This window comes from Gorilla gorilla, chromosome 12 (assembly GCF_029281585.2).
Source record: "Gorilla gorilla gorilla isolate KB3781 chromosome 12, NHGRI_mGorGor1-v2.1_pri, whole genome shotgun sequence".
In the NCBI taxonomy this organism is placed as follows: Eukaryota; Metazoa; Chordata; class Mammalia; order Primates; family Hominidae; genus Gorilla; species Gorilla gorilla.
The window spans coordinates 47724923-47750898 of NC_073236.2; the positions used below are offsets into that span (position 1 = coordinate 47724923).

Here is a 25976-nt window from a genome sequence, read left to right on the forward strand (position 1 = left end):
TCTTTAAAAACATTTTTTTCCCCCTCCATTAAATCTGTCTGAAAGAGAGGTGATTTTTTATTGTGTTCTTTAAGGTACTGAGTTATGTATCCTGTGACATTTTTTCTTTTTCATGAGAGTTTTTAGCAGAAGGTGTAGGGTTCTTTAAGACAGTGATTCAGCAAGTGATAAAAAGTTGAGAGGTGTTTCTTTCCTCTAAGATAGTGGGGACTTGGTCATCTAAATTGAGGTATGGGATGGAGAAGTTTCTAGTTTTCACCTTCTTGCAGGTATGCGAGAGTGAGACCATCATTGTTCCCCCATACAGAAGTAGGATGCTTAACAATCTAATACCCTTTGGGCAGTTGAAGGCAGTGAGATTCTCCCAAGGCTGCTATCCACCAGCCCAGCCAAGAAATCTACATTCCAGCATTAGCTTCTTCAGGAAGAAGTAGAGATGCAGAAATTATAAACATGTTTAGGCCATTGTGGCTAATTTGGAAGTAGCAGGTTTGGCCTGCTGAGCTAAGTTTACAAAATTTCAAGGTGGGTACTTGAAAGTTTAGAAGTAGATAAAAAGAACCTACTTCTTTACTGGAAGTCCTTGTGTAGTTTAGTATTAGGAAGTTTATCCAAGGCAGTGACAGTCTTATCTTTGTATCGCTAAGCATAACAATAATAAATGTACTCTGTACTCAACGGTATGAGTTGAATTTACTAGCTTTTTTTTTTTTGGTGACAGAGTCTTGCTCTGTCACCCAGGCTGGAGTACAATGGCACGATCTCTGCTCATTGCAACCTCCGCCTCCCAAGTTCAAGCGATTCTCCTGCCTTAGCTTCCTGAGTAGCTGGGATTACAGGCACCCGCCACCACGCCCGGCTAATTTTTTTTTTTTTTTTTTTTTTAAAGACAGAGTTTTGCTCTGTCGTCCAGGCTGGAGTGCAGTGTGGCGGTATCTCATCACTGCAACCTCTGCCTCTCAAGTTAAAGTGATTCTCCTGCCCCAGCCTCCTGAGTAGCTGGGATCACAGTCACCCATGACCACACACTGCTAACTTTTTTTTTTTTTTTTTAAAGACAGAATCTTGCTCTGTTGCCCAGGCTGGAGTGCAGTGGGGCGATCTCAGCTCACTGCAACTTCTGCCCCCCAGGTTGAAGCGATTCTTCTGCCTCAGCCTCCCAAGTAGCTGGGACCACAGGCGCATACCACCACTCCCGGCTTTCCTTTTCTCTCTTTCTTTCTTTTTTTTTTTTTAAGACGGAGCTTCACTCTTGTTGCCCAGGCTGGAGTGCAATGGTGCCATCTTGGCTCACCGCAACCTCCGCCTCCTGGGTTCAAGCGATTCTCCTGCCCCAGCCTCCCGAGTAGCTGGGATTACAGGCATATGCCACCATGCCTGGTTAATTTTGTATTTTTAGTAGAGATGGGGTTTCTCCATGTTGGTCAGGCTGGTCTTGAACTCCTGACCTCAGGAGATGCGCTCACCTTGGCCTCACAAAGTGCTGGGATTACAGGCGTGAGCCACTGCGCCCAGCCTAATTTTTGTATTATTAGTAGAGATGGGGTTTCACCATGTTGGCCAGGCTGGTCTCGAACCCCTGACCTCAGGTGACCTCGGCCTCCCAAAGTGCTGGGATTACAGGCGTGAGGAATTTACTAGAATAATATAATTTTAAACATTTAAAATTGATGTACATATTACATCATCAGGAATTAGAGGGATTGATAAAATAAGAGGGGGATGAAAAATGTAAAAAATAGATACTAGTGTTTAAATATCCTGATTTATTCATCAGATAAAAATTTCCAATGGGCAAATACTGGAGCAGCTGTGTTTGGAACACAGTCAGTCGGAACCCAGTCAGCCGGTAAAGTTGGTGAAGATGAAGATGGTAGTGATGAAGAAGTAGTTCATAATGAAGATATCCATTTTGAACCAATAGTGTCACTACCAGAGGTAAATGTTAAGGAATTAACCTTTTACTAATAACTTATTTTTCATTTTTAAGTTTTACCCTGGCTTGATCTGTCAGGGTATAATTGTTTGCATTTAAGAATGTTTACTGTTTGAAATGGAAGCACTATTTATTAGATGTCTAGCCTTTAAGTATAAATTATCTTTTTGCAGTTTTTACATAAATATTGGTTTGTAAATTCTATATGTAATTATTGGTAAGAAATAATTTTTTCTTATGTTTCTAGAATATCATGTTTGTTTTTATAACATGATTCTGGGGAAAAATTAACCTCATACTCACCAAATTCCTTTCAATAAATGTTAACCTTGTATGTTTTTTGGACAAGAACATTGTTCTAGGAAAATTACTTTGTCATTTTTTAACCTCAGTCAGTAGCTAATATTTCTCTTCAGTAGCAAACACTTTTGAAACCTCTCTGTCCTATAAAGAAAAGCATTTAATTTCCAAAGGGAAAATGAATATTATATAAAAGAAAATGTTTAATGATAAATCAGGTCTTTACTCCCTCAGCCAAATCAGATATATTCCTAGCCCTAAGATGTATAACCAGTTAACACATTAACAAATTCTCTTCGTCATCACAAAGAAAATGCCTTAAAAGAATTTGGATCTTTGAAATTTGTCATGGAATTTATTACAAGCAGCAGCTTATAGAGAATTTCATCTCCTATTATAGGTAGAAGTAAAATCTGGAGAAGAAGATGAAGAAATTTTGTTTAAAGAGAGAGCCAAACTTTATAGATGGGATCGGGATGTCAGTCAGTGGAAGGAGCGTGGTGTTGGAGATATAAAGATTCTTTGGCATACAATGAAGAATTATTACCGGATCCTAATGAGAAGAGACCAGGTTTTTAAAGTGTGTGCAAACCACTTTATTACTAAAACAATGGAATTAAAGCCCTTAAATGTTTCAAATAATGCTTTAGTTTGGATTGCCTCAGATTATGCTGGTGAGTTTTTACATTCAAATGCTACTTTTCATTTTTTGGACTTTTCTAAAATCTATAACAAACAAAACAACTTATAACAGTTATTTTAATACTAAGGTCACTGCTTCCCCTTTCCCTCCCTACCAGATGGAGAAGCAAAAGTAGAACAGCTTGCAGTGAGATTTAAAACTAAAGAAGTAGCTGATTGTTTCAAGAAAACATTTGAAGAATGTCAGCAGAATTTAATGAAACTCCAGAAAGGACATGTATCACTGGCAGCAGAATTATCAAAGGAGACCAATCCTGTGGTGTTTTTTGATGTTTGTGCGGACGGTGAACCTCTAGGGCGGATAACTATGGAATTATTTTCAAACATTGTTCCTCGGACTGCTGAGAACTTCAGAGCACTATGCACTGGAGAGAAAGGCTTTGGTTTCAAGAATTCCATTTTTCACAGAGTAATTCCAGATTTTGTTTGCCAAGTAGGTATTATTAAGTACATACCACAATTGAGGTCTTGAAGAGTGCACCACACTAATGGGAAATTTGAGTGGTTTTCCTTGACCTCATCCTGTAGTTTCGTTAAAGATTTCTTTAGGTTTTCCACACATGGAATCACATGGCATCACTACCCATTCCCTGCTCCTGCCTAAAACTTTCAACCTAAAATAATTGAGGCTGGGCACAATGACTGATACCTGTAATTCCAGCACTTTAGGAGGCCAAGGCAGGCAGATTGCTTGAGCCCCGGAATTTGAGACCAGCCTGGGCAACATGGCAAAAATCTCGTCTGGACAAAAAAATACAAAAATTAGCCAGGTGTGGTGGTGTGCGTCTGTGGTCCCAGCTACAAGGAAGCTGAGGTGGGAGCATCCAGGAGGCCAAGGCTGCAGTGAGCTAGGTTTGCACCACTGCATTCCATCCTGGGCGACAGAGTGAGACAGCCTGTCATTAAAAAAAAAAAAAAAAAAAAAAAAAATCAAATTTTCAGTACTTGAGATATAGTAGAGACTAAGGGATGGGAAAGACCTTTTCATTTTTCATCTTTCCAACAATATGAATTTCTTAGTTTTCAAACTATACTCAGGAAAGCTGGGCTTTAGGATTTATCATGTAGTGATGAGTTCTGTGTGTATTTTAATATTTTACTCAGGATTCCTATTAATTGAAAAAAATTTTTAACTTTTTTATTATAAATCTTTTTTTCAGGGAGGAGATATCACCAAACATGATGGAACAGGCAGACAGTCCATTTATGGAGACAAATTTGAAGATGAAAATTTTGATGTGAAACATACTGGTCCTGGTTTACTATCCATGGCCAATCAAGGCCAGAATACCAATAATTCTCAATTTTTTATAACACTGAAGAAAGCAGAACATTTGGACTTTAAGCATGTAGTATTTGGGTTTGTTAAGGATGGCATGGATACTGTGAAAAAGATTGAATCATTTGGTTCTCCCGAAGGGTCTGTTTGTCGAAGAATAACTATCACAGAATGTGGACAGATATGAAATCATTGTTTTTCATAGAAAATTTCATCTGTATAAGCAGTTGGATTGAAGCTTAGCTATTACAATTTGATAGTTATGTTCAGCTTTTGAAAATGGACGTTTCCGATGTACAAATGTAAAATTGCAGCTTATAGCTGTTGTCACTTTTTAATGTGTTATAATTGACCTTGCATGGTGTGAAATAAAAGTTTAAACACTGGTATATTTCAGGTGTACTTGTGTTTATGTACTCCTGACGTATTTGTATTAAAATGGAATAATACTAATCTTGTTAAAAGCAATAGACCTCAAACTATTGAAGGAATATGATATATGCAATTTAATTTTAATTCCTTTTAAGATATTTGGACTTCCTGCATGGATATACTTACCATTTGAATAAAGGGACCACAACTTGGATAATTTAATTTTAGATTTGAAATATATTTGGTAATCTTAACTATTGGTGTACTCATTTATGCATAGCGACTCGTTTATGAATGGGTAGAGCCACAGAACGTATAGAGTTAACCAAAGTGCTCTTCTCTAGAATCTTTACACCTCCTGTGTGGTTACAAGTTAACTTTGTAAGTAGCGTACCTTCCTTCCTTAAAATATCTAGCTTCTTGTGCCCTTTCATAGATATTCAATTAATTTTTACATTTTAAACAAGTTGACTATTTCCTTTAGGGGTTTTGTTTCAAACTTTTCTGTCATCTGTCTCTACTACCTCAGAAACTGCAGCTTGGTCCTGATGATAGAAATTGAATTTTTCCTTGTAGTTATTGTGATAAAGTATGAATATTTTTAGAAAGTCTATACCATGTTCTTTTGTTAAAGATTTGCTTTATACAAGATTGTTGCAGTACCTTTTTCTGGTAAATTTTGTAGCAGAAATAAAATGACAATTCCTAAGAGCCACTGACATTCAAAAAATTCATTACTTATGCTTCGGGTTCATTCTAGTCTAAAGTAAGGAAGACAATTTAAAGGCAGTAAATTCAAACTGCCGCATAACTTCCAGAGCTCCTAGTTTCTCAAGTTTGATACACACCAAAAACGTATTTGGAAATGGCTTGTATCAAATGTTAGGCAAATTGCTAAAGAAAAGAGGATGTTCTTATTGGCCTACTCAATGTGGAACTACAAAGAATCCAGGTAGAACACAAAATTTTGTATATTGCAATTATGAATATTGACTGTCTTCCACCCATCTGTGTTCTTTCTGGTGAAATTACCTCATTTTATTTAGTGAGGAAAGACAGGTTTATTCCCTGTTACATGGGGATTTGGAAATTGGGTATCCTAAAGCAAGTAACTGTTCAACCACCAGTCAAAAGAGGGGAGGGATGTTGTGCGAGTAATGAGTGATGGTATACCATCACCATTCCACTCGGCCACAAAGCCAGATACTTGAAATAAACCTACTTCAAATGTATCAGTTCAGTCTTGAACCATGGATTACATATGTTTACACTAAATATTTCAAATTGGCTTATTTGGAAATCTATGTAATATAAACTGATGTAAAGTGTGTTGTAACTTTTCAGCTGAGACAGTTGATGCCTTCGTCATGATTTTAGAATAAATTCTTAAGTTAATGCAAGTGCTTTTTAAGAGACTTTTTACAGATTTGTATGCTTTCCTAAAGCACTAAAGTTACAAATTAAAAAGCTTTAAAAACTTTGACCAAAAATTTGACAAAATGACATGTAAACTGACTTTTCCCGTATTAGTATTCCAAAGATGCTTAAAAGTGGCTTGTGGCATTTATGAGAAGGTCTTTGTGTCACATTTCAGGAAAGGACTTTGATTTCTCTTTGTTATTTAATCACTGATGTGGTCTAAACCCACGATAATATGTATCTTTCCTTTTAAACTGGATTTTATGTTGTCTCATTAAAATCTGCTTAAAGATAGAATAAAATTCATTATTTGTACATCTTAAGTGGTACTTTATGGCAAAAAGTATGGCCTAAGTAATTTTCAGATAATAACTGCTGAAGTATAGATTTTATAAAACTTGGGCATTTGGGAACTTTAATCCAGAGAATTTAGGAGTTGTTAGTCCAGAGATGCAGCTGACAGTCACAATTTAGAAAGTAAAAGATTACACCACTAATTTTATGAATGAGAAAAATGAAGTGGTTGTACAGTTCCCCTCAGTCAGTTTTAACATAGGTTTTCAGGTTGATGTATACTATGTACTATGGTTAGCACTGTTGTAGGTATTGGCAAAAGCTTTTTTCTTTTCAAAAAAGAAAATTTTTTTTTCCAGGGTGCTTACATTCTAACTATTCTTTTTAATACCCTGTTATACCCCATATGGAACACAGGGAAAGTGAGGTAATCTGCATTGTCTATGCTCAGCTTTCCCTTTTTTTTTTTTTTTTTTTTTTAACTTTAAGAGATGGGAGTCTTGCTATGTTACCCAAGATAGATGTAACTCTCAGGCTTAAAGCAATGCTCCCGCCTCAGCCTCCCTAGCAGCCGGGACTACACGCGCGCCACCACTCCCGGCTCAGATATACTCTTGGTTTTTCTTTTATATGGCAGTTAGCAAAGGTCACTTCTGATGGAACGACCAGTCTATGTGGTGAGCGCAAACGCACACCAAACTTAACAGGTTAAATGGAGCTGGACCGGAGCGCTGCAGGCAGGTGCGGGGCCTCGGTGCCCCTCAACCCGTGGCACCCAGGCAGCCGGGGCAGGACTATCGCGGGGAGATGCGATACTACTCAGTTACGAGGTGTGTAGTGCTAGCACGAGAAACTTGGAAGACGCGCGGACAAGCCGGGCTGCAGTCTCGGGGTCGCCCCGCCCTGCCCCGCCCCGCCCCGCCCTGCCCCGCCCCGCCCCGCCCTGCCCTGCCCTGCCCTGCCCTGCCCTTTCCCTGCCGCCGTGCGTGCCTCGGGGGGCGGGGTCTGGCACGTCGTGACGCACTGCGGCGCGACGGCCGCGGGTTTGATGAACGCGGTTCCCGGGGAGATCGGTGCGGTTGCTGTGTGCTATGGAGCCGAGGGTCGTCAAGCCACCGGGGCAGGATTTAGTAGTGGAGAGTCTCAAAAGCCGCTACGGACTCGGGGGCAGCTGCCCCGACGAGGTGAAGCCGCCGCCTAAGGTCCGCGGGTGGGCTCCTGCTGCTGGGGGGCGGCCCGCTCCGTGCCCCGCGCAGCCGGCCTTGGGGGCGCGCAGCGGCTCTGGTCCCGGCCCCGGCACTCCCGCCGTGGCTGCGGCTTGGGCCTAGTGGAAGCAGGCGGGAGGGGCGGGCGTTGCGCTGCAGGGGCGCGGGGGTGCGGGGGTGCCGCTTCACCTATGCCTCTGTATTCATGGTATACTGGGCATGGTGTGGTGTTGGAGAAAGTGCTATTCAGCTTTTTTTTGCAGTGATGTGAGTGGAGTTGTGAAAACAATTGAATTGCTTTTTAAAAGCGGCTTATTTCGAAATAATTTCGGACTTACTCAAAAGTTGCTACAGTATTACCAAGAATTCCCTTGTACCCTCACTTGCATTCACAAATTAATATTTTGCCACATTGGCTTTACCATTCGTTCTCTCCCCTTCCCTCCCTACAAACGCATTTTTTCCCTTTGAACTATTTGAGGGTGATTTGCAGGCATCATGCCCCTTTACCTCTAAATAGAAATAACTTGTGTATTTTTCCTAAGCATAAGGACGTTGTCTTTTAATAACCACAGTAATATTTTCAGGAAATTTAGAATTGGTATAATATTTGGTAATCTAGAGTTCATATGAAATTTCAGCAATTATCTCGATAATACCTTTTATAGGAAAATTTTTTCCTAGTGCAGATCCGACCCAAGAACGAGCATTGATTGCATTTGATTGTCCTTTTTGTTGCCTTTAATCTGGAACAGGTTCACAGCCTTTGTTTTCTGTAAGGTTGTTTTTTTTTTTGAGAAGTGTAAGAATTATTTATTGGATTGTTTCTCCGTTTGGGTTTATCTTATAGATGCTTTTTCGTTAGATTGATTATGCATGTTTGGCAGGAGCATGAGATGAGTGATGTGTGGCCTGCTGTGGGGAGGAACATGATGTTGGTTTGTCACATTATTGATGATATTAGTTTTGATCACTTGGTTAAGATGGTGTCTACAAGATTTCTCCACTCTAACCTTTGTAATTAATGCATAATTGTGGGGAAATATTTTGAGACAGTAAATTGATTCTTAGTATACAAATTAAATATCTTTTCTTTTTTTTTAGTATGATTTTTCAAATTTTTATCAGTCTAAGAGAAGAACTCTAACCTCCACAGGTAAGCCAGTATTTTGTATATTTGAGGGTTTCAAAAATTTAATTTGAGGCTGGGCGCGGTGGCTCACGCCTGTAATCCCAGCACTTTGGGAGGCCGAGGCAGGCGAATCACCTGAGGTCAGGAGTTCGAGACCAGCCAGGCCAACATAGTGAAATCCCGTCTCTACTAAAGATACAAAAAATTAGCCGAGCATGGTGGCGGGCGCCTGTAATCCGAACTGCTGGGAAGGCTGAGGCAGGAGAATCGGTTGAACCCGGGAGGCAGAGGTTGCAGTGAGCCGAGATGGCGCCACTACACTCCAGCCTGGGCAACAAGAGCGAAACTCAGTCTCAAAAAAGAACAAAATAGGCTGCGCGCGGTGGCTCACGCCTGTAATCCCAGCACTTTGGGAGGCGAGGCGGGCGGATCACGAGGTCAGGAGATCGAGACCATCCTAGCTAACACGGTGAAACCCCGTCTCTACTAAAAAAAATACAAAAAATTAGCCGGGTGTGGTGGCGGGCTCCTGTAGTCCCGGCTACTCGGGAGGCTGAGGCAGGAGAATGGGGTGAACCCGGGAGACGAAGCTTGCAGTGAGCCGAGATTGCACCACTACACTCCAGCCTGGGCGAAAGAGCAAGACTCCGTCTCAAAGAAAAAAAAAGAAAAAAAAATTTGAGAGAGAAGATTTTAAAAATAGTATTATTTAGACTTATGGCCAGTGCCAGATATTTTGTGATATATTGTTGTGGTAATCTTTCATGGTTTCTTTGTCGTTGACAGGTGATTTGGATGTCTACTCTGGAGATAAAGTTGGTTCATCGTTAAAATATTCTGATGAAAGCAAGCATTGTAGAACACCATTGGGCAGCTTATTCAAGCACGTAAATGTGAATTGGTAAAGTACCCTGAAACTTTACTGTTGCTGCCCCCTCAGTATCTCAAAAAACTGAGAAAGAGAAAAGGGCAGGTTATATTTTTGCTCTTTCCTGAGGACAAGTATAAGGCAGTCTGGAGCCTGCTAAATAGTTGAAGCGAGTCACTTATTAATTTTTACTGAGAATCTCTGTAATAAAAGCATAGACCTAGCATTATATTTAGTGGCATAATGGAAAGTTATTTATATAATGTAAAAGATGAAAAAATATATTTTTATGGTTATTCATTCAGGACCCAAATGAAGACTCTGCTCCCTTTCTTTAAAAATTTTTTTTTAGTAAAGGAACTATGGGCCAGGTGCGGTGGCTCACGCCTGTAATCCCAGCACTTTGGGAGGCCGAGGCGGGTGGATCACGTGAGGTCAGGAGTTCGAGACCACCCTGGCCAACATGGTGAAATCCCATTTCTACTAAAAAATAGAAAAATTAGCCAGGCTTGGTGGTGTGCGTCTGGAATCTCAGCGACTTGAGAGGCAGAGGCAGGAGAATCACTTGAACCCGGGAGGTGGAGGTTGCAGTGAGCTAAGATTGTGCCATTGCACTCCAGCCTGGGTGACGAGCAAAACTGTCCTGAAGAAAGAAAAAACGAACTACAAGAAAAACTGCCATACAGGTTTTGTTAGGCAGCAACATTTTACTATCTCTGGTGTGTCTGGTATTGTATGCATTGTATTTAGGTGATTGAGAGAGATTGAAGAAGGCGGTCTGGGGAGATGGTAACTACAGGGTATGTAGGATACAGTGCTGGGTTAAAAGAAGTTGCCGTTCTGTAAGGAAGATACTATTTACTATGGGGAAAAAATATAAAAACAGTGGAAGCTAAGGTAAAATAAAGATCTAAGTTGGATATTATTTAATGCTAAAAATATGTGGCAGAAAGAAATGCTATGGGTATCAAGAAGGAGTAAGCATTTTGAAATAAAGATGTATCCATATATAACATGAAATGTTGAGATAATTGTGGAGAGAAAAAATAATTATGCCTAAAGTATCTGTATGTTACATAATTAGTATTTGGGAGCTTGACTTTTTTTAATACAGTTTTCTCTTTCTCTACTTAAATAAGTTAATCTGTGTAACACACTTTGAACAGTTCTGGGTAAATAATAAGTACTCAAATGTTACCTATTATCATTATTATTACTATTTCATGTTGCACTCATAAAATCTAGTTGATCTAGATTTAGGATTTAGACATGAGCTATGTTGAATGTAGGGTAAGGAAAGTGAAAATTGCTTTTAAGGTAATAATTATAAATTTATGGAAATTATTTTCTTTTTAACTGAGTTTTATCATTTTTTAAATAATGACCTGGGTATAATTCTAAACTATAATCTAAAGGTTTTGGACTATGAAGGTTTTCATAACATTGGACCCCTAGTTGTGATCTGGTCTGAAACTATGCTGTCCAGCACAGTAGCAACAGGCCACATGTACCAATTATTGAGTACTTGAAATGGGGCTGGTCTGAATTGAGATATGCTGTAAGTGTCATATACACACTGGCTTTCTAAGACTTAGCATAGATAACAAAAATTAGCCGGGCATGGTGGCGGGTGCCTGTAGTCCCAGCTACTCGGGAGGCTGAGACAGGAGAATTGCTTGGACCCGGAGGCAGAGGTTGCAGTGAGCCGAGATCGCGCCACTGCGCTGCAACCTGGGTGACAGAGTGAGACTCCGTCTCAAAAAATAAATAAATAAGCATGGATAAAATAATGTAAAATATCTTAATTTTGTGTGGGTGTATGTGGGTTTGCAGGGGGCGAGCCTGTTGCCCAGGCTGTGAGTGCAGTAGCATAATTGTAACTCACTGTAGCCTCCACCTCCTGGGCTCAAACGATCCTCTCACCTCAGGCTCCTGAGTAGCTGGGACTACAGACGTGCACCACTACTCCCGGCTAATTTATGTAATTTAAATTTTTTTTTTTTTTTTGTAGAGACAGAGTCTCACTGTGTTGTCCAGGCTGATCTTGAACTCCTGGGCTCAAGAGATTCTCCCACTTCGGCCTCCCAAAGTGCTGAGATCACAGGCATGAGCCACCATGCCTGTTCTATCCTAATAATTTTTAACATTGATTACATGTTGAAATTATAAACTTTTAGATATATTATATTAAATAATATTTTTAAAATTTATTTTTTTAACGTGCTACTAGAAAATTTTAAATTACCTATTTGACTTGTGTTATATTGCTTTTGAACAATACTGTTCCAAAAATTTCAACTCAGATTGTCTTTTTGGAGACAACACCTGGAATTCTAGTTCTGCTCCACTTTCTACTCGTTATGTCACCCATGAGTTATTTGACTTACTTAGGTTTCGTTTCCTTATGTATATTATTTTAGCTAAAACTACCTTATAGATAACAGATTATTGGGAGTCAAAATAAAGTGTTCCTTAGCTGTAGAGTATACCACAGGTAGGTATATGTCATTTTAAATTAAGTCTATTTAATGTGTGGAAAAAGATGCTTGTAGTGGGTTATCAATGATCAGTGACTGTTAGTTTTTACATTTTTTCTTTTTACATGTTTACATTTTGCAGTTTAAAAAATGTTTTTACATTTTTTCTCAGTTATGCTGTTAATATTTGAAAAGCAGTTTTATCTTTTTAAAGTGCTATAGTAAACTTCTAGATTGCTGTGATAAAATTATTTTTTTAAAGCCTAGATGATGAACTGGATTCTTTCCATGATTTGAAGAAACAGGAAACAGAAGAAGAGTTAATTGAAAATGATTATAGAGTTAGTACCTCGAAAATAACCAAGCAGTCTTTTAAAGAAATAGAAAAAGGTAAAATAAATATTTTAGAACAATCAATTCAGTAGTAACTTTGTCAAGTAGAGTAAATGAAGCTTCCCTCCTAGTAATAACACTGGCCCCCAAGAGTTTGCATATTTCTGTGTTCTGAACTTCTGTAAGCTAGGAGATAGTTACTGTGCTTATTATTAAACTAAAGGAGCAGAGAAAATTAAACTTCATTATTTTTCAGTAATATTCCTGTACCCTCAAAATTTATCAAAATAAATTAATAACTGAGTAGATGATTGTGGTAGTATTTGACTACAATATTTTGAGAAAATACTCCAGATTATTTGAAGTATGGATTTCTGGGCACTGAACTGCCAGCAGTTTTCTGTGTATCTGGCTGCATTTCATAGTTGTGGTGGGATTTCAAGGAATGAGACAACCAGAAATGGCACCCTTCACCCTCTGGGCTACAAGACTTTGAGTTGCCCTGTTGATAATACTGGTGCTGGTATTATGGTCTACACACAACAACATTCATTTTCCTCTTTTCCCTCTCCTTCGTTTTCCTTTGTCCCATTATTCTCATCATTTGAGGAAGATGAAAAATAATTCTGTCGGGACTTGTGTTTCCTGCTATATGGTCGATTTTCCCAGTGGAAAACATGGGATAAGGTATAAAGAAAATGTTGCTTGTATTCCATTAAAAGTAATAGCAAAAGCCACAATGACTTTTGCACCAACCTCATATTTTAAAGTAGACAAAATTAAGAAATGCTCAGGCCAGGGATTGGTGAGTCGGGAACCTAGACAGGCAAGTAGAGCTCTGTGAATGTGCTTTTCGCTTTTAGGGCATTTGCTGAACTGAATGAAGTGAAGCTTTTCATTTTAAAAAATTCATACTATGTTTTATTTTTGCTTCTCCGTTGTCTGTTCAAAATGGAGTATAATGGAAGACACAACCCCCTCCTTTTTTAAAGCTGGGGCTTCCATGAGTCTAGTGCAAGTTAAAACCACTGAGCGTCGGCCAGGCGCGGTGGCTCACGCCTGTAATCCCAGCACTTTGGGAGGCCGAGGCGGGTGGATCACGAGGTCAGGAGATCGAGACCATCCTGGCTAACACGGTGAAACCCTGTCTCTACTAAAAATACAAAAAATTAGCCAGGCATGGTGCTACGTGCCTGTAGTCCCAGTTACTCGGGAGGCTGAGGCAGGAGAATCACTTGAACCCGGGAAGCGGAGGTTGCAGTGAGCTGAGATTGTGCCACTGCACTCCAGTCTGGGCGACAGAGAGACTCTGTCTCAAAAAAAAAAAAAAAAAAAAAAGCAAGGCCGGGCACGGTGGCTCGTGCCTGTAATCCTAGCACTTTGGGAGGCAGAGGTGGGCGGATCACGGAGGCAGAGGTGGGCGGATCACGAGGTCAGGAGATCCAGACCATCCTGGCTAACACGGTGAAACCCTGTCTCTACTAAAAAAAAATACAAAAAAATTAGCCGGGCTTGGTGGCTGGCCCCTGTAGTCCCAGCTACTCGGGAGGCGGAGCTTACAGTGAGCCGAGGTTGCGCCACTGCACTCCAGCCTGGGCGACAGAGTGAGACTCCGTCTCAAAAAACAAAACAATACAACAAAAAAAAAAAACACTGAGCGAGAGCATTTTATACTCTAATTGTTAAAAGAAAATAAATTCTGACAGTATAGTGCTGGCAAGGATATCAAGCAAGAGGAACTCACCTACTGCTGTTGGGAGAGTAAATTGATACAGCCACTTTGGAAAACAATTTGGCATCACTAGTAAAGTTGAATCTGCACATATACCCTATGATCTAGCAATTTTGCTACTACTTATATACCCTCAGGAAATTTTTTTTTTTTTTTTTTTTTTGAGACGGAGTCTTGCTCTGTCGCCCAGGCTGGAGTGCAGTGGCGCGATCTGGGCTCACTGCAAGCTCCGCCTCCCGGATTCACGCCATTCTCCTGCTTCAGCCTCCCGAGTAGCTGGGACTACAGGCACCCGCCATCACGCCCAGCTAATTTTTTTTTTTTGTATTTTTAGTAGAGACGGGGTTTCACTGTGTTAGCCAGGATGGTCTCAATCTCCTGACCTCATGATCCGCCCGCCTCGGCCTCCCAAAGTGCTGGGATTATAGGCGTGAGCCACCGCGCCCTGCCACCCTCAGGAAACTCTTAAACTTGTACACCAGAAGCCACGTACGAGACTGTAGCATCTGTATAGCCAAATCAGCTCAAATTTCCACCTATAGGAGGATGCTGTATACAGTGTTTGCAAAATAGGATATACAGTGAAGATTTGTGAACCTGTTTAAAAGAAGAGGTTATAGAAATTATGTTAATATAATTACATATAAAATATAAAAGCAGGCAAAACAAGCAAGGACTTTTAAAATTAAGTAGTGGAGATTAAACAGCAAAGCAAAGCAGCATGTAACACTTATTTGCATTAGTGGTAAATTTGGTTTAGGGGAGAGAGGGGAACATGATTAGGGGCTTCTGAGGTTGCTTTCCATTTCTTGGCGATTAGTGTCTTTTTATATCCTTTAAAATATTTTATTTTGAAATCATTTCAGACTTACAGAAAAGTTGCAAAGATAGTGCAATCAATTGCTGTATACCCTTCACCCAAATTTTCGATGTTACCACTTTACCATATTTGCTATATTTTTCTTTGTCTCTCTTGAAACTTTTTAATGTTATATTTTGTACTTAAAGCATCTCTTCCTAAAGGTTACTCTGAGAATATTTGAAACAATAAGTTAATAAAGTTTATAATGCAAATGTTATTTTCTTTGCAGTTGCCTTGCCAACTAATACGACCTCATCGAGACCTCGGACTGAGTGTTGTAGTGATGCAGGTGACTCTCCTTTGAAACCTGTCAGCTGTCCAAAATCTAAAGCATCAGACAAGCGGAGTTTACTTCCACATCAGATCAGTCAGATACATGACGAATTATTTCAGATACATCTGAAATTGCAGGTAAGAACTAAATACTGAATCGAGAATTCAGAAATATTTATGTTCTAAGAACCAAGCATTTATGAAATTTGAATATAATATATTTCATTTTAATTACTTTAGATAAGTTAGTCAAGACAAGGACGGAAGGGGACAAACTCAAATTATAGGGACTAATGAAGGGAAAAATACAGTGGCTGAGAGAAAATAGAGACAGTGGCGTTTTTATTTGTAGGTGTGTGTTTCAGACTGTCTTGTATTTTATTTGATTTCCATCCCATCCTTACTTAAGTAATAAAATCTGATAAAGTATGCTTTTTGATGTAGATGCTCTAGCTTTATTGTTTTAAGTACTTATATATAAAAAGTCTTCTTGTCAACTCTCATCAAAATTGAACTCAACATTTGCTTATTATCTGCCTTTCGGGTTTTTTGTTTCTAAAGTGTATTTTTTTTTTTTTTTTTGCGATGGAATCTTGCTGTATCACCCAGGCTGGAGTGCTGTGGTGTGATCTTGGCTCACTGCGGCCTCCGCCTCCTGGGTTCCAGTGATTCTCCTGCCTCAGCCTCCTGAGTAGCTGGGATTACAGGTGCACCCCACCCCGCCCAGCCAATTTTTTGTATTTTTAGTAGAGATGGGGTTTCACCATGTTGGCTAGGCTGGTCTTGAACTTCTGACCTCAGGTGATCTGCTCCCACTTGGCCTCCCAAAGTGCTGGGATTACAGGCGTGAGCCACAGTGCCCAGCCTAAAGAGTATAATTTATATATTAAGCATCCACGAGAAGTAGAGAAGGAAGCAGAAGTGTATGTAATGCGCAGTATCTGTTTGAAATTCTTCCCATTGGAAACACATGAAATAGTTAAGCATTTCTTTGAAACCAGTATTTCGTTTTGTCAAAATAATTCAGATTGTAATTACCATAGCATTTTAGAAAAAGATTATTTTAGCCTAAAATCACCAGGAAAAGTTTAGGGAGAGACTTAATCTGGTCTTTGACTGAGAAAGATAATAGTGGAAAGGGCATTCCAGGTGTAAGGAATTGGAAATGAGAGGTGTTCTGAAAAGCAGTGATTGTCCAATTGTGCATTTATCAGCCTGTCTGGAAGAAAGAAAATAATGAAAACTCAGGCTGGGTATTTTACAAGTTTTTAAGCAAAGGAATGTCAGAGTAAAAAGTCAGGTTTTAGGAAGATTCCTTTGATAACACTTTATAGGATAAAAAAGAATAGGCAAGATTGCAAGGATATATCTATCATTTGTAGCAAACAAAGATGTTAAATAAGAAAAAAATGAAGTACAATGGATTAACTGGTTTAATCAGTCGGTAGTTTATTTTTATTTATTTATTTATTTTTTTGAGACGGAGTCTCACTCTGTGCCCAGGCTGGAGTGCAGTGGCGCAATCTCGGCTCACTGCAAGCTCTGCCTCCTGGGTTCATGCCATTCTCCCGCCTCAGCCTCCCGAGTAGCTGGGACTACAGGCACCTGCCACCACGCCCGGCTAATTTTTTTTTTGTATTTTTAGTAGAGATGGGGTTTCACTGTGTTAGCCAGGATGGTCTCGATCTCCTGACCTCGTGATCCGCCCACCTCTGCCTCCCAAAGTGCTGGGATTACAGGCGTGAGCCACCGCGCCCGGCCAAATCAGTCTATAGTTTAATCTGACTTTAAAATTTACTTTGTAAGTACAGCCACTGTGGAAAAGACTTTGGAGGTTCCTTAAACTATAAGTAGAACTACCGTATGATCCAGCAATCCCACTCCTGGGTATATCCCCGAAAAAAGAAAACAGTGTATCGAAGAGATACCTGCACTCCCATGTTCATTGCAGCTCTGTTCATAATAACTGAAATATGGAGTCAGTCTAAGTGTCCATTGGCAGATAAAGAAAATGTGGTATCTATACACAATGGAATATTATTCAGCCATAAAAAGAATGAAATCTTATTGACAGCAGCATAGATAGAATTGGAGGTCATTATATTAAGAGAAATAAGCCAGGCACAGAAGGACAGACATTGCATGTTCTCACTCGTGTGGGGTGGGAACTAAGGAAGTGGGTCTCATAGAAATAGAGATGGAATGGTGGTTACCAGAGGCTGGGAGGGGAAGGGTAGCAGGGGTGAAGAGAGGTTAGTTAATGGTTACAAAAATACAGTTAGATAGGAGTAAGTTTCAGTATTTACTAGTACAATAGGGAAATTATAGTTAATGATAATTTATTGTATATTTTAAGTGGCTAGAGAAGAATTGTAATGTTCTCAACACAAAGAAAGAGTAAATGTTTGAGGTAATAGATATCCCCATCACCTTGGTGGGGATGTTAAGTAGGCTGTTTGGACTTGACTGTGGAGCCTGTGAGAAAGATCTGAGCAGTTGTAGGTTGGGAACAATTAGCATATACTTGGTAATTTTAGCCATTGAGTGGATATAATTAAGCAGAAAGAGGATAAGGAATAAGAAGGAAAATTGCTCCAGCCCAAATCATAAGGAATATTAGTAATTAAGTGACAGTAGAGGAAGCAGAGCCTATAAAGGAGCCTGAGAAGCCATGGCCAGAGAGAGTTGGTGGAAAACTAGGAGAATGGTGTCATGGAAACCAATGAAGGAGAGCATTTTAAGTTGGAGGAAAGAGACGGCAGTATAAAATGCTATTGAGAGAATCAATAAAATGAGGACTGAAAAGTGACCTTTAGATTTAGTAATAGGTAAGTCATTTCAATAGAGGAATATGGGCTGAAGCCAGTCTTAAGTGAGTTGAGGAGTGATTCTGAAATGAGAGACCTCAGCAAATGTAGATGGTTGAAAAGGGGAGGAGGTGAGTGGGTGGGGCCAAGAGAGATTTTAGTTCAGATGGGGTGGGAGAGATTCAAAATAATAGAGGGATAATCAGCAGAGCAGTCTTCACAGGATGGCTTAAGGCAATATGATCCTGAGCCTGCCTTTTTAATGAGGGAAGGAGAAGCATATATATATGTATTTTATGAGAAAGAGATTGATGTTTTCTTCTGCTGTCTTCTGTTTTTTCCCTGTGAAGTTAGAGACCAGGCTATTCACAAAGAGTGGAATATAGGACATGATGTATTCCAAATTAGTAGAATGGAGAAGGCTCAAAATAGACACTTTGGAGAATGAGGGAGAGAGAGCTGGCTGTGAACATATAAAAAGATTTTTGGACTGCATTGAGAATCTAGTACAGGATTGAGACCATGAATTCGCAATGGGGCCACTTTTCACGGTGTGTGATTTTTTTTTTTTTTTTTCTCCAGTGGTACTTAGCTGAGTAGCATGGGACCAGGGAAGATGGTCAGTGTGCTAATCTAGACCTCGTTCTTTCAGCCCAAGGTGATAGACAACAGGATGAGGGAGTGGAGGGTATAGGTAAAATAGTGGACTATGATGTGGAAGCAGAGCATGGAATTTAAGCTGGATCGGGAACTAAATCTGCATAGTGCTGATCCATTTTGGACCCTAAATTCTCTTGCATCATCACAGTGGACTCTTACTATAGTGTCATATCATTTAAAATCAAGATATAATTTCTGTGCAAGTTTACTTGCTATACTAGTCTAGCTACTGTAATCCAGATTGTCCTTAGGTACCCCTGTATTCCTGAAAACCACTTGGTTAAACCACAGTGTCAGCCAATAGGAATATAATTTGCAGAATTTGTGACTTTTCAAGAGCATTAAAGTCTGGCATTTTGATATAGTGTGAAACTGCAGCACAACAGAAATTTGCTGAAGAACTTCAAAAGCGAGAACGTTTTTTACTTGAAAGAGAACAACTGCTTTTCAGACATGAAAATGCCTTGAGTAAAATTAAAGGTGTTGAAGAAGAGGTTCTTAAAAGATTTCAAATTATAAAAGAGGTAACTATATAGCCTTTGATTTTAGAGTGGTATATTTCTTCTTTTCTTCTTAGATTCACTAGTTACTAACATTTTGGCACATTTGCTTATTTCTCCTTCCCTTCCTCCTCCTCTCCACGCCTACACACACACACACACACACACACTTTTTCTGATCCATTTGAAAGCACATTTTGGCACATTTGCTTATTTCTCCTTCCCTTCCTCCTCCTCTCCACACCTACACACACACACACACACATTTTTTCTGATCCATTTGAAAGCAGTTTGTAAAAATCATGATTCTGTCCCTAAATACCTCAGTATGTATCTCCTAAGAATAAAGACATTCTCCAGACCATTAGCATATCAGGAAATTAATGCTAACTAAATAACTTATTTATAGTCCATGTTTACTTTCTCAATTGGTCTTCAGTATGTCTTTTATTGTTTGTGGGGTGGGGGGGTTGTTTGTTTGATCAAGCAACTAGACAAGATTCATGCGTTATATTTGATTGTTATATCTTTTTGGTTTCTTTGAATCTAGAGCACTCAACCTCACCATCTTTGAAGAATTCAGGCCAGCATTCTTATATGTCACATTGTGGATTTGCCTGATTGCTTCGTAACGATAATATGTAGACAAAATATTTTTGGCAAGGATATTGTATAGGTGGTATAATATACCTTGCTTCATATCAAGATATATATTACTGTACATATAACTTACTTGGAGTAAAATTCATTGTTGTACATTTCTATGAGTTTTGAAAAATGCATTCAGTTTTGTAATCACAACCATCAACAAGATCAAGAGTAGTTCAGCCCGCCAGCAGTTCCCTTACGCTCTCTTGTAGCTATCCCTTTCCTCCAGCCTCAGCCCTTGGCAACCACTGACCTATTTTCTGTCCCAGTACATCTGCCTTTTCCAGAATGTCATGTTAATAGCATCATTTTATGATTTTTCTTTATCTTTGGTTTTCAGTAGCAGTTTATTTACACTGTTTCTTGACATGCTTTTCTTTCAGTTTGTTCTGTTTGTGGTTAACTGAGCTTCTTCAATTTGGAAATTTCTGTCTTTTGCCAAATTTGGGGAATCTTCAGCCAATATTTCATCAAATATTTTTTCCACTTTCTTTCTTGTCTTCTCTTGGATCTCCAGTGACTCCTTGTGCTATTTCCCCACAGATTTCTGAGGCTCCGTTCCTTTTTTTCCCATTATTTTCTTCAGTGTTCTTCAGATAGTTTCTTGATCCATCTTAAAGTTCATTATTTCTTTTTTAATCTCCATGTTGCTATTGAGCCCATCTAGTGAAATTTTTATTTTTGATATTTAAAAATTCTAAAATTTCAAGTTGTTTAAAAAATTTTTTTTTGTTTTTCTCATAAGCATTTCTGTCTTTATATTTACGTCTATATATATTTACTTTTACCTCATGGAGCATAGTTTAAAAACTATATATCACCTGTATCATCTCAAGATAGGGATCTGTTGATTATCTTTTTTCTTGAGGCTTAGTCACATTGTTTGCTTCTTTGTATGTTCAGTGATTTTTAGGGTATATTCAAGACCTTGTGGTTAATGTATAGATTTTGGGTTCTATTGTTACCCTCTGGAGAATATTATTGATTTTAAAGCATTCAGCAATTAGATTTAGGCCTCACTTTTTTTGTTGTTGTTGTTTTGTTTTGAGATAGTCTCGCTCTGTCATCCAGGCTGGAGTACAGTGGCACGATCTCGGCTCACTACAACCTCCCACTTCCTGGGTTCAAGCGATTCTCCTGCCTTAACCTCCTGAGTAGCTGGGAATACAGGCACCCACCACCATGCCCGGCTAATTTTTGTATTTTTAGTAGGGACGGGGTTTCACCATGTTGGTCAGGCTGGTCTTGAATTCCTGACCTCAAGCAATCCACCTGCCTCGCCCTCCCAAAGTGCTGGGATCACAGGCGTGCCTGGCCAGGCCTCAGTTTTTTCTCACCTCCTCTGGGCAGTGGTTCTCATCTCATTTTAGCTTTCAAAGCCTTTGCAATGTTGCTGTGGAGTTGTCTTGTGCCTGTGCCTCTTAAAGGTTGGTCTGAGACTTGGGTAACAGTTTAAAATCCTAATGCATTTCTCAAAGCTTTTGCTATGCTGCTCTGGGTGTTTTTTGTGCAGGTAAAGAGGCATTGAAGTGTTAGCCAAGACTTAGGTAATAGTTTTAAACTGAGCTCCATTCTCCAAGCGTTTGCTCTACTGCTTTTGGTCTGTCCTGTGCCCGCCTGAGCGGCTCAAAGTTGAGCCCAATTTGTACAGGTTCGTAAACACCAAGAGTGAGAGGATCCTCTTTTTGAGTCTCTCTTCTGCGGGATTCTCCCCACACTCTGGCTCATAGAGGCCCCTCTTCCTGATTTTCTTGCCAGGAAGACTGGTTTTCTCTCATTCTTTAGTGGACATTTTTTAGAGCTTTAGTGGAAATTAAAAAAAAAAAAATTTTTTTTAATTGTTTTAGAGACAGAGTCTTGCTGCGTTGCCCAGGCTGGAGCACAGTGGCTATGCACAGACGTCATCATAGCTCACTGCACCCTCAAGTCATCTTCCTCCCTCAGCCTCCGGAGTGCCTGGGACTAGAGATGTGCACCACTGTGCCCAGCTAGTAGAAGTTTTTGTTCTACTTCTCCATGTCTGGGACCCACCCTGAGGCAAAATGTTGAGAGAAGAGGAAAAACAAAAATGCAGGAAACTTTACCCTTGAGGGTTGCTTCTACAAGTTTTCTCTCCCATCACAATGTCCTCCCCTTTTTTCTTTTCACAGTTGTCAGTTAGTTGTTTTATGGTTTATTTAGGGCTTTTAGCTATAATCAGTGGGAGAAGAGTGTATTGAGCTTATCCTGCTGTGCTAGAAATGGAAGGCATATGTTTTTAGTATCTTTTAGATATGGAAAAAGTTGGACAATGAAAATATTAGTTTTAAAAATAACTGTATTTGTGACTATATCCTAAGTTATTTAAGGAATCAATATAGTAATAAAGTCATACAAAGATTAACTTCTTAGAATATTGGATTTTTTTCACAGGGCTAAAGAATGCTTAGATTCTCTTATCTCTCCATTTTAGTCTTATTCTTGATTCTCTTTAGATTTGTGTATCTATTTTTATTAAGTATAAGGATAATTGCCTTATTTTCATCGTATTTATATCACTACTTGGAAGAAGGGATTTAATTCAATTTTTTGATTTCCTGTAGAAACTTGTTTTAAAACTTTATAAGTAAGTTGAAAGTGAAAGGTGAAACTATTAAGTATTCACATTTAAAATCTAAAACATGCTATCCCATTTAAATGTAATTAGAGGGGAAGTTGATTTGAATTATTTATAAAACTGATTAAGAAGAGTCAAATAGTTTGGGGCTAAGAAATTTTCTTATGTATCTAACATATTTTGAGATGAAAAGCAGGCATCAAAAATTTTAGCTGCTTTATGAGGACAAGAAATTAGTTCGTTTTATGAAAGATTTCTTTCATTTCTCAAAGGTAATGTAAACTATACACTTTATGAAGCCATAAATAGCTTATCTCTTGAAGAGTATCAGAAATTCTTTACTGTTTTATTATTCCATGATGTCAAAGAAAATATTTCCATGAGTTTGTGTGAGTGGATTTTTCTGAGCAGAAGCAGAAAATAGACTCATTGCTACTTTGTAAATGCTAATATGTTTTAATAAGTATGTTGTAAATGCCTTTGATGTTTTGTTGTTATCTTGGTAGATTGCATGGTTTTTATAAATTACTTGCCACACTAGTCACTTGTGCTTAAATACACTGATTAAAGTTTTTGTGATTGAAGGAGTTCTTACTTGTAATTAATTCACGTTCCATAGTATTAGTGATATACAGTCCTTACAAGTTTTAGATGAGAGTTTTTTTTTCTCCTCCTAGCAGCATGATGCAGAAGTTGAACACTTAACTGAAGTTCTTAAGGAAAAGAATAAAGAAACCAAGAGACTGAGGTCCTCTTTTGATGCATTGAAAGAATTGAATGATACCTTAAAAAAACAGGTAAGACCTGTTTTAATATATACTGAACATAAGACATTCTAAGAAGTATATTTTATATATAACAAATTAAAGTCAGCCTTAGAACACGTTTCAGCTAGAGAAAATTTGGATTACATTTGTTAGCTTTATTTTAAAATACTTCCAAATGTAAATAAAATATTCTTTAGCTCTTTGGTCTCTTCTCTTTATTTGTTCTGGCAACCAACTGACAAACAAAAGAAAAAAAGACAAGCAAAAGAAAAAAACCTGATAACCTGAGAACTGATTACATTTTTAGGTACTGATCTCTGGCTTTAATACTTATTATTTATCACTACTTATTTAACATTCATTTATTTTTGAGTATCTGTTATATCCTAGGCATCATGCTAGACTCAGACCTTCACATTGCTCATGTTCTCATGGTTATAAACTGGTATCACATTGCGGTATACTTATTTATATAAGTATTGCAGGCCGGGCGCGGTGGCTCACGCCTGTAATCCCAGCACTTTGGGAGGCTGAGGTGGGCGGATCACGAGGTCAGGAGTTCGAGACCATCCTGGCTAACACAGTGAAACCCCGTCTCTACCAAAAATACAAAAAAAAAATAGCTGGGCGTGATGGCGGGCGCCTGTAGTCCCAGCTACTCGGGAGGCTGAGGCAGGAGAATGTCGTGAACCCAGGAGGCGGAGCTTGCAGTGAGCCGAGATTGTGCCACTGCACTCCAGCCTGGGCGACAGAGCGAGACTGTCTCAAAAAAAAAAAAATTGTAATTTAGATTAATATATAATACCAGAGTTGCATAACATAAATAGTTTTGTGAGTTATGTCTATTTTTTTCCTTCCATCTGCCAGTTTTTGGCAGAAAGATGTGAAAGTAAAGGAGTATGTTAAAGAGAGACAAGAGAATGATTATGTATATATTAGATTGTGTGGGGAGTAGATGTTGGAGCAGAAATTGGAGTAAACCCCGTCACTTTGAAAATGAAAGCATTGGGCTGGGAATCTGTATGGATTATGTAACTTAAGCCTCAGACTCTCCTAGAGTTCCTTTGCCAGCTGTCCTTTTCTGTTTCTGCTTTTGTTTCCCTTTAATCTCTACTTGTTGTGATCCTCCTCCTTGGCAGTGATACATAGGTACCCTGTTTCTCACCTGATCTAATTCTTTAGCTTCCTCATTTCATTTATGGCTGTTACTATTAGACTATGAATTTGACAGTCTGTTGTCTGTTTGGAATCCCACTTTATCCATGGAGAGATTGCTCTTTCTCATTACAGTCTCATTCTACCACTCTCTTGTGAGGATTTTAAAAATTCCTAGCATAGATAAACTGTTGCCCATACCTATCTCTTAGGTTTCTGTAATCCTTAATAATTTTGCATGTAGTTGCATGAGTGTGTGGTAATTGGGGTGGATATGTGGATTATTAAATATTTGGACCTATTGATAATTGGATTTATGAGCTAATGTGTACAAACTGAAAAAATTTGGCAGAATGCTTTTTTATGGTTTCTGTGTTAAGATTAGATCAGAGGTCAGCACACTTTTTCTGTTAAGGACTAGATAGTAAGTACTTTGGGCTTTGTAGGCCATGTGGTCTCTCTTTCAGTGACCCAGCTCTGCCATCGTAATGCGAAAACAGCCATAGGCAATAAGTAACGAGCGTGACTGTGTTCCAAAACGACTGTATTCATAAAAACAAGCAATGGGCATATTTAGCCAGCTCCTGGCTAGATGAATAACATGTACTTTGAAATTGCTGAAGAAAAAGATATGTTATTTCTGTGACTGACTTACATAGTAATTTATGCTAACACTGGATATACATTTTCTAATAATTTAAAAGCATTTCTCATTAAGTCTAGCCAAGCTGAGGAGGCAAGGATTAATGTTCAAGCCTCATCATAGGGAGATAGTCCCAGTGAACACCCCAGGATCTCAGTTGAAAGGAGCAGCATTGTGCCTTGGGACTGGGTGAATTAGAGGGAGACAGAACTTTCCTAAACTGAAACCTGGCCTTGATTAAGTGCAGTTCCTGATCAGATTAAGGTGCTTACTCCTCAGTTTAAATGCCTAGCAGAGGAAAATATGTCTTTCATTCTATACAAAATTAATAAGCATGTCAAAAGACAGAATTGCATAACTGAGAATGAAGAAAAAAACCCCAGAGAATATAAGCATACTTGCGAGTGATCCAGATATTGGAATTTAACAGGCAATGACTTTAAAATAATGATTAATATGTTCAAGAAAGTAGAAAAATAGATTGACAATTTCATTAGAGAATTCCTAGCATAGGTCCATTTTTGCCTATATAATAAGTCTATGGAAAGGAATTAAATTGAAATTTGAAAACTAAAAAATACATCAATTGAATTTAAGAACTCCATTGAATGGGGTTTTAAAATTATTTTTAATTGACATAATTATGCATAATTATGGGGTACAGTGATATTTGATACAGTAATGTGTAATGATCACAGTAATTAGCTAATCCATCAGCTCAAACATTTATCATCTCTTTGTATTGGAAATATTCAAAATCCTCTCTTTATCTATGTGAAAATATACCATAAATTGTTGATTGTAGTTACCCTGTAGTGCTATAAAGCTAGAACTTATTCCTCCTATCTGGTTCTTCTTTTTGTTTTGTTTTGTTTTTTTGAGATGAGTCTCATTCTGATGCCCAGGCAGGAGTGCAGTGGCATGATCTTGGCTCACTGCAACCTCTGCCTTCTGGACTCAAGCAATTCTCCTGCCTCAGCCTCCCGAGTATCTGGGATTACAGGCGCCCACCACCA

General features: G+C 38.9%; 2 protein-coding genes across 6 annotated transcripts in view; both read left to right on the forward strand.

Moving 5' to 3' along the window:
• LOC109025447 (RANBP2-like and GRIP domain-containing protein 2) overlaps positions 1 to 25976 on the forward strand; it is a 109557-nt gene that overhangs the window by 52651 nt on the left and 30930 nt on the right. For 2 of the 3 annotated variants that reach the window (XM_031007934.3, XM_055378312.2), the window contains 4 exons: positions 1778 to 1938; positions 2637 to 2910; positions 3037 to 3371; positions 4099 to 4606. The exons of the other annotated variant lie outside the window; for it this stretch is intronic. In XM_031007934.3, the coding sequence (XP_030863794.3) occupies positions 1778 to 1938; positions 2637 to 2910; positions 3037 to 3371; positions 4099 to 4404 (1076 nt within the window). In that variant the 3' untranslated portion in view covers positions 4405 to 4606. Of the gene's footprint in view, positions 1 to 1777; positions 1939 to 2636; positions 2911 to 3036; positions 3372 to 4098; positions 4607 to 25976 lie in introns of those variants that run through there. 3 annotated transcript variants of the gene reach the window in all.
• The window catches only part of LOC129531693 (coiled-coil domain-containing protein 138-like), a 39944-nt gene continuing 21277 nt past the window's right edge, over positions 7310 to 25976 (forward strand). For 2 of the 3 annotated variants that reach the window (XR_010129903.1, XM_055378314.2), the window contains exons 1-7: positions 7310 to 7504; positions 8612 to 8663; positions 9426 to 9540; positions 12247 to 12374; positions 15141 to 15322; positions 19017 to 19175; positions 23073 to 23192. Coding sequence is in view for 2 of the 3 variants with exons in the window: in XM_055378314.2 (XP_055234289.2) it covers positions 7394 to 7504; positions 8612 to 8663; positions 9426 to 9540; positions 12247 to 12374; positions 15141 to 15322; positions 19017 to 19175; positions 23073 to 23192 (867 nt within the window). In the remaining variant the exon portion in view is untranslated. The remainder of the gene's footprint in view (positions 7505 to 8611; positions 8664 to 9425; positions 9541 to 12246; positions 12375 to 15140; positions 15323 to 19016; positions 19176 to 23072; positions 23193 to 25976) is intronic. The other variant, XM_055378315.2, reaches the window with a different exon arrangement.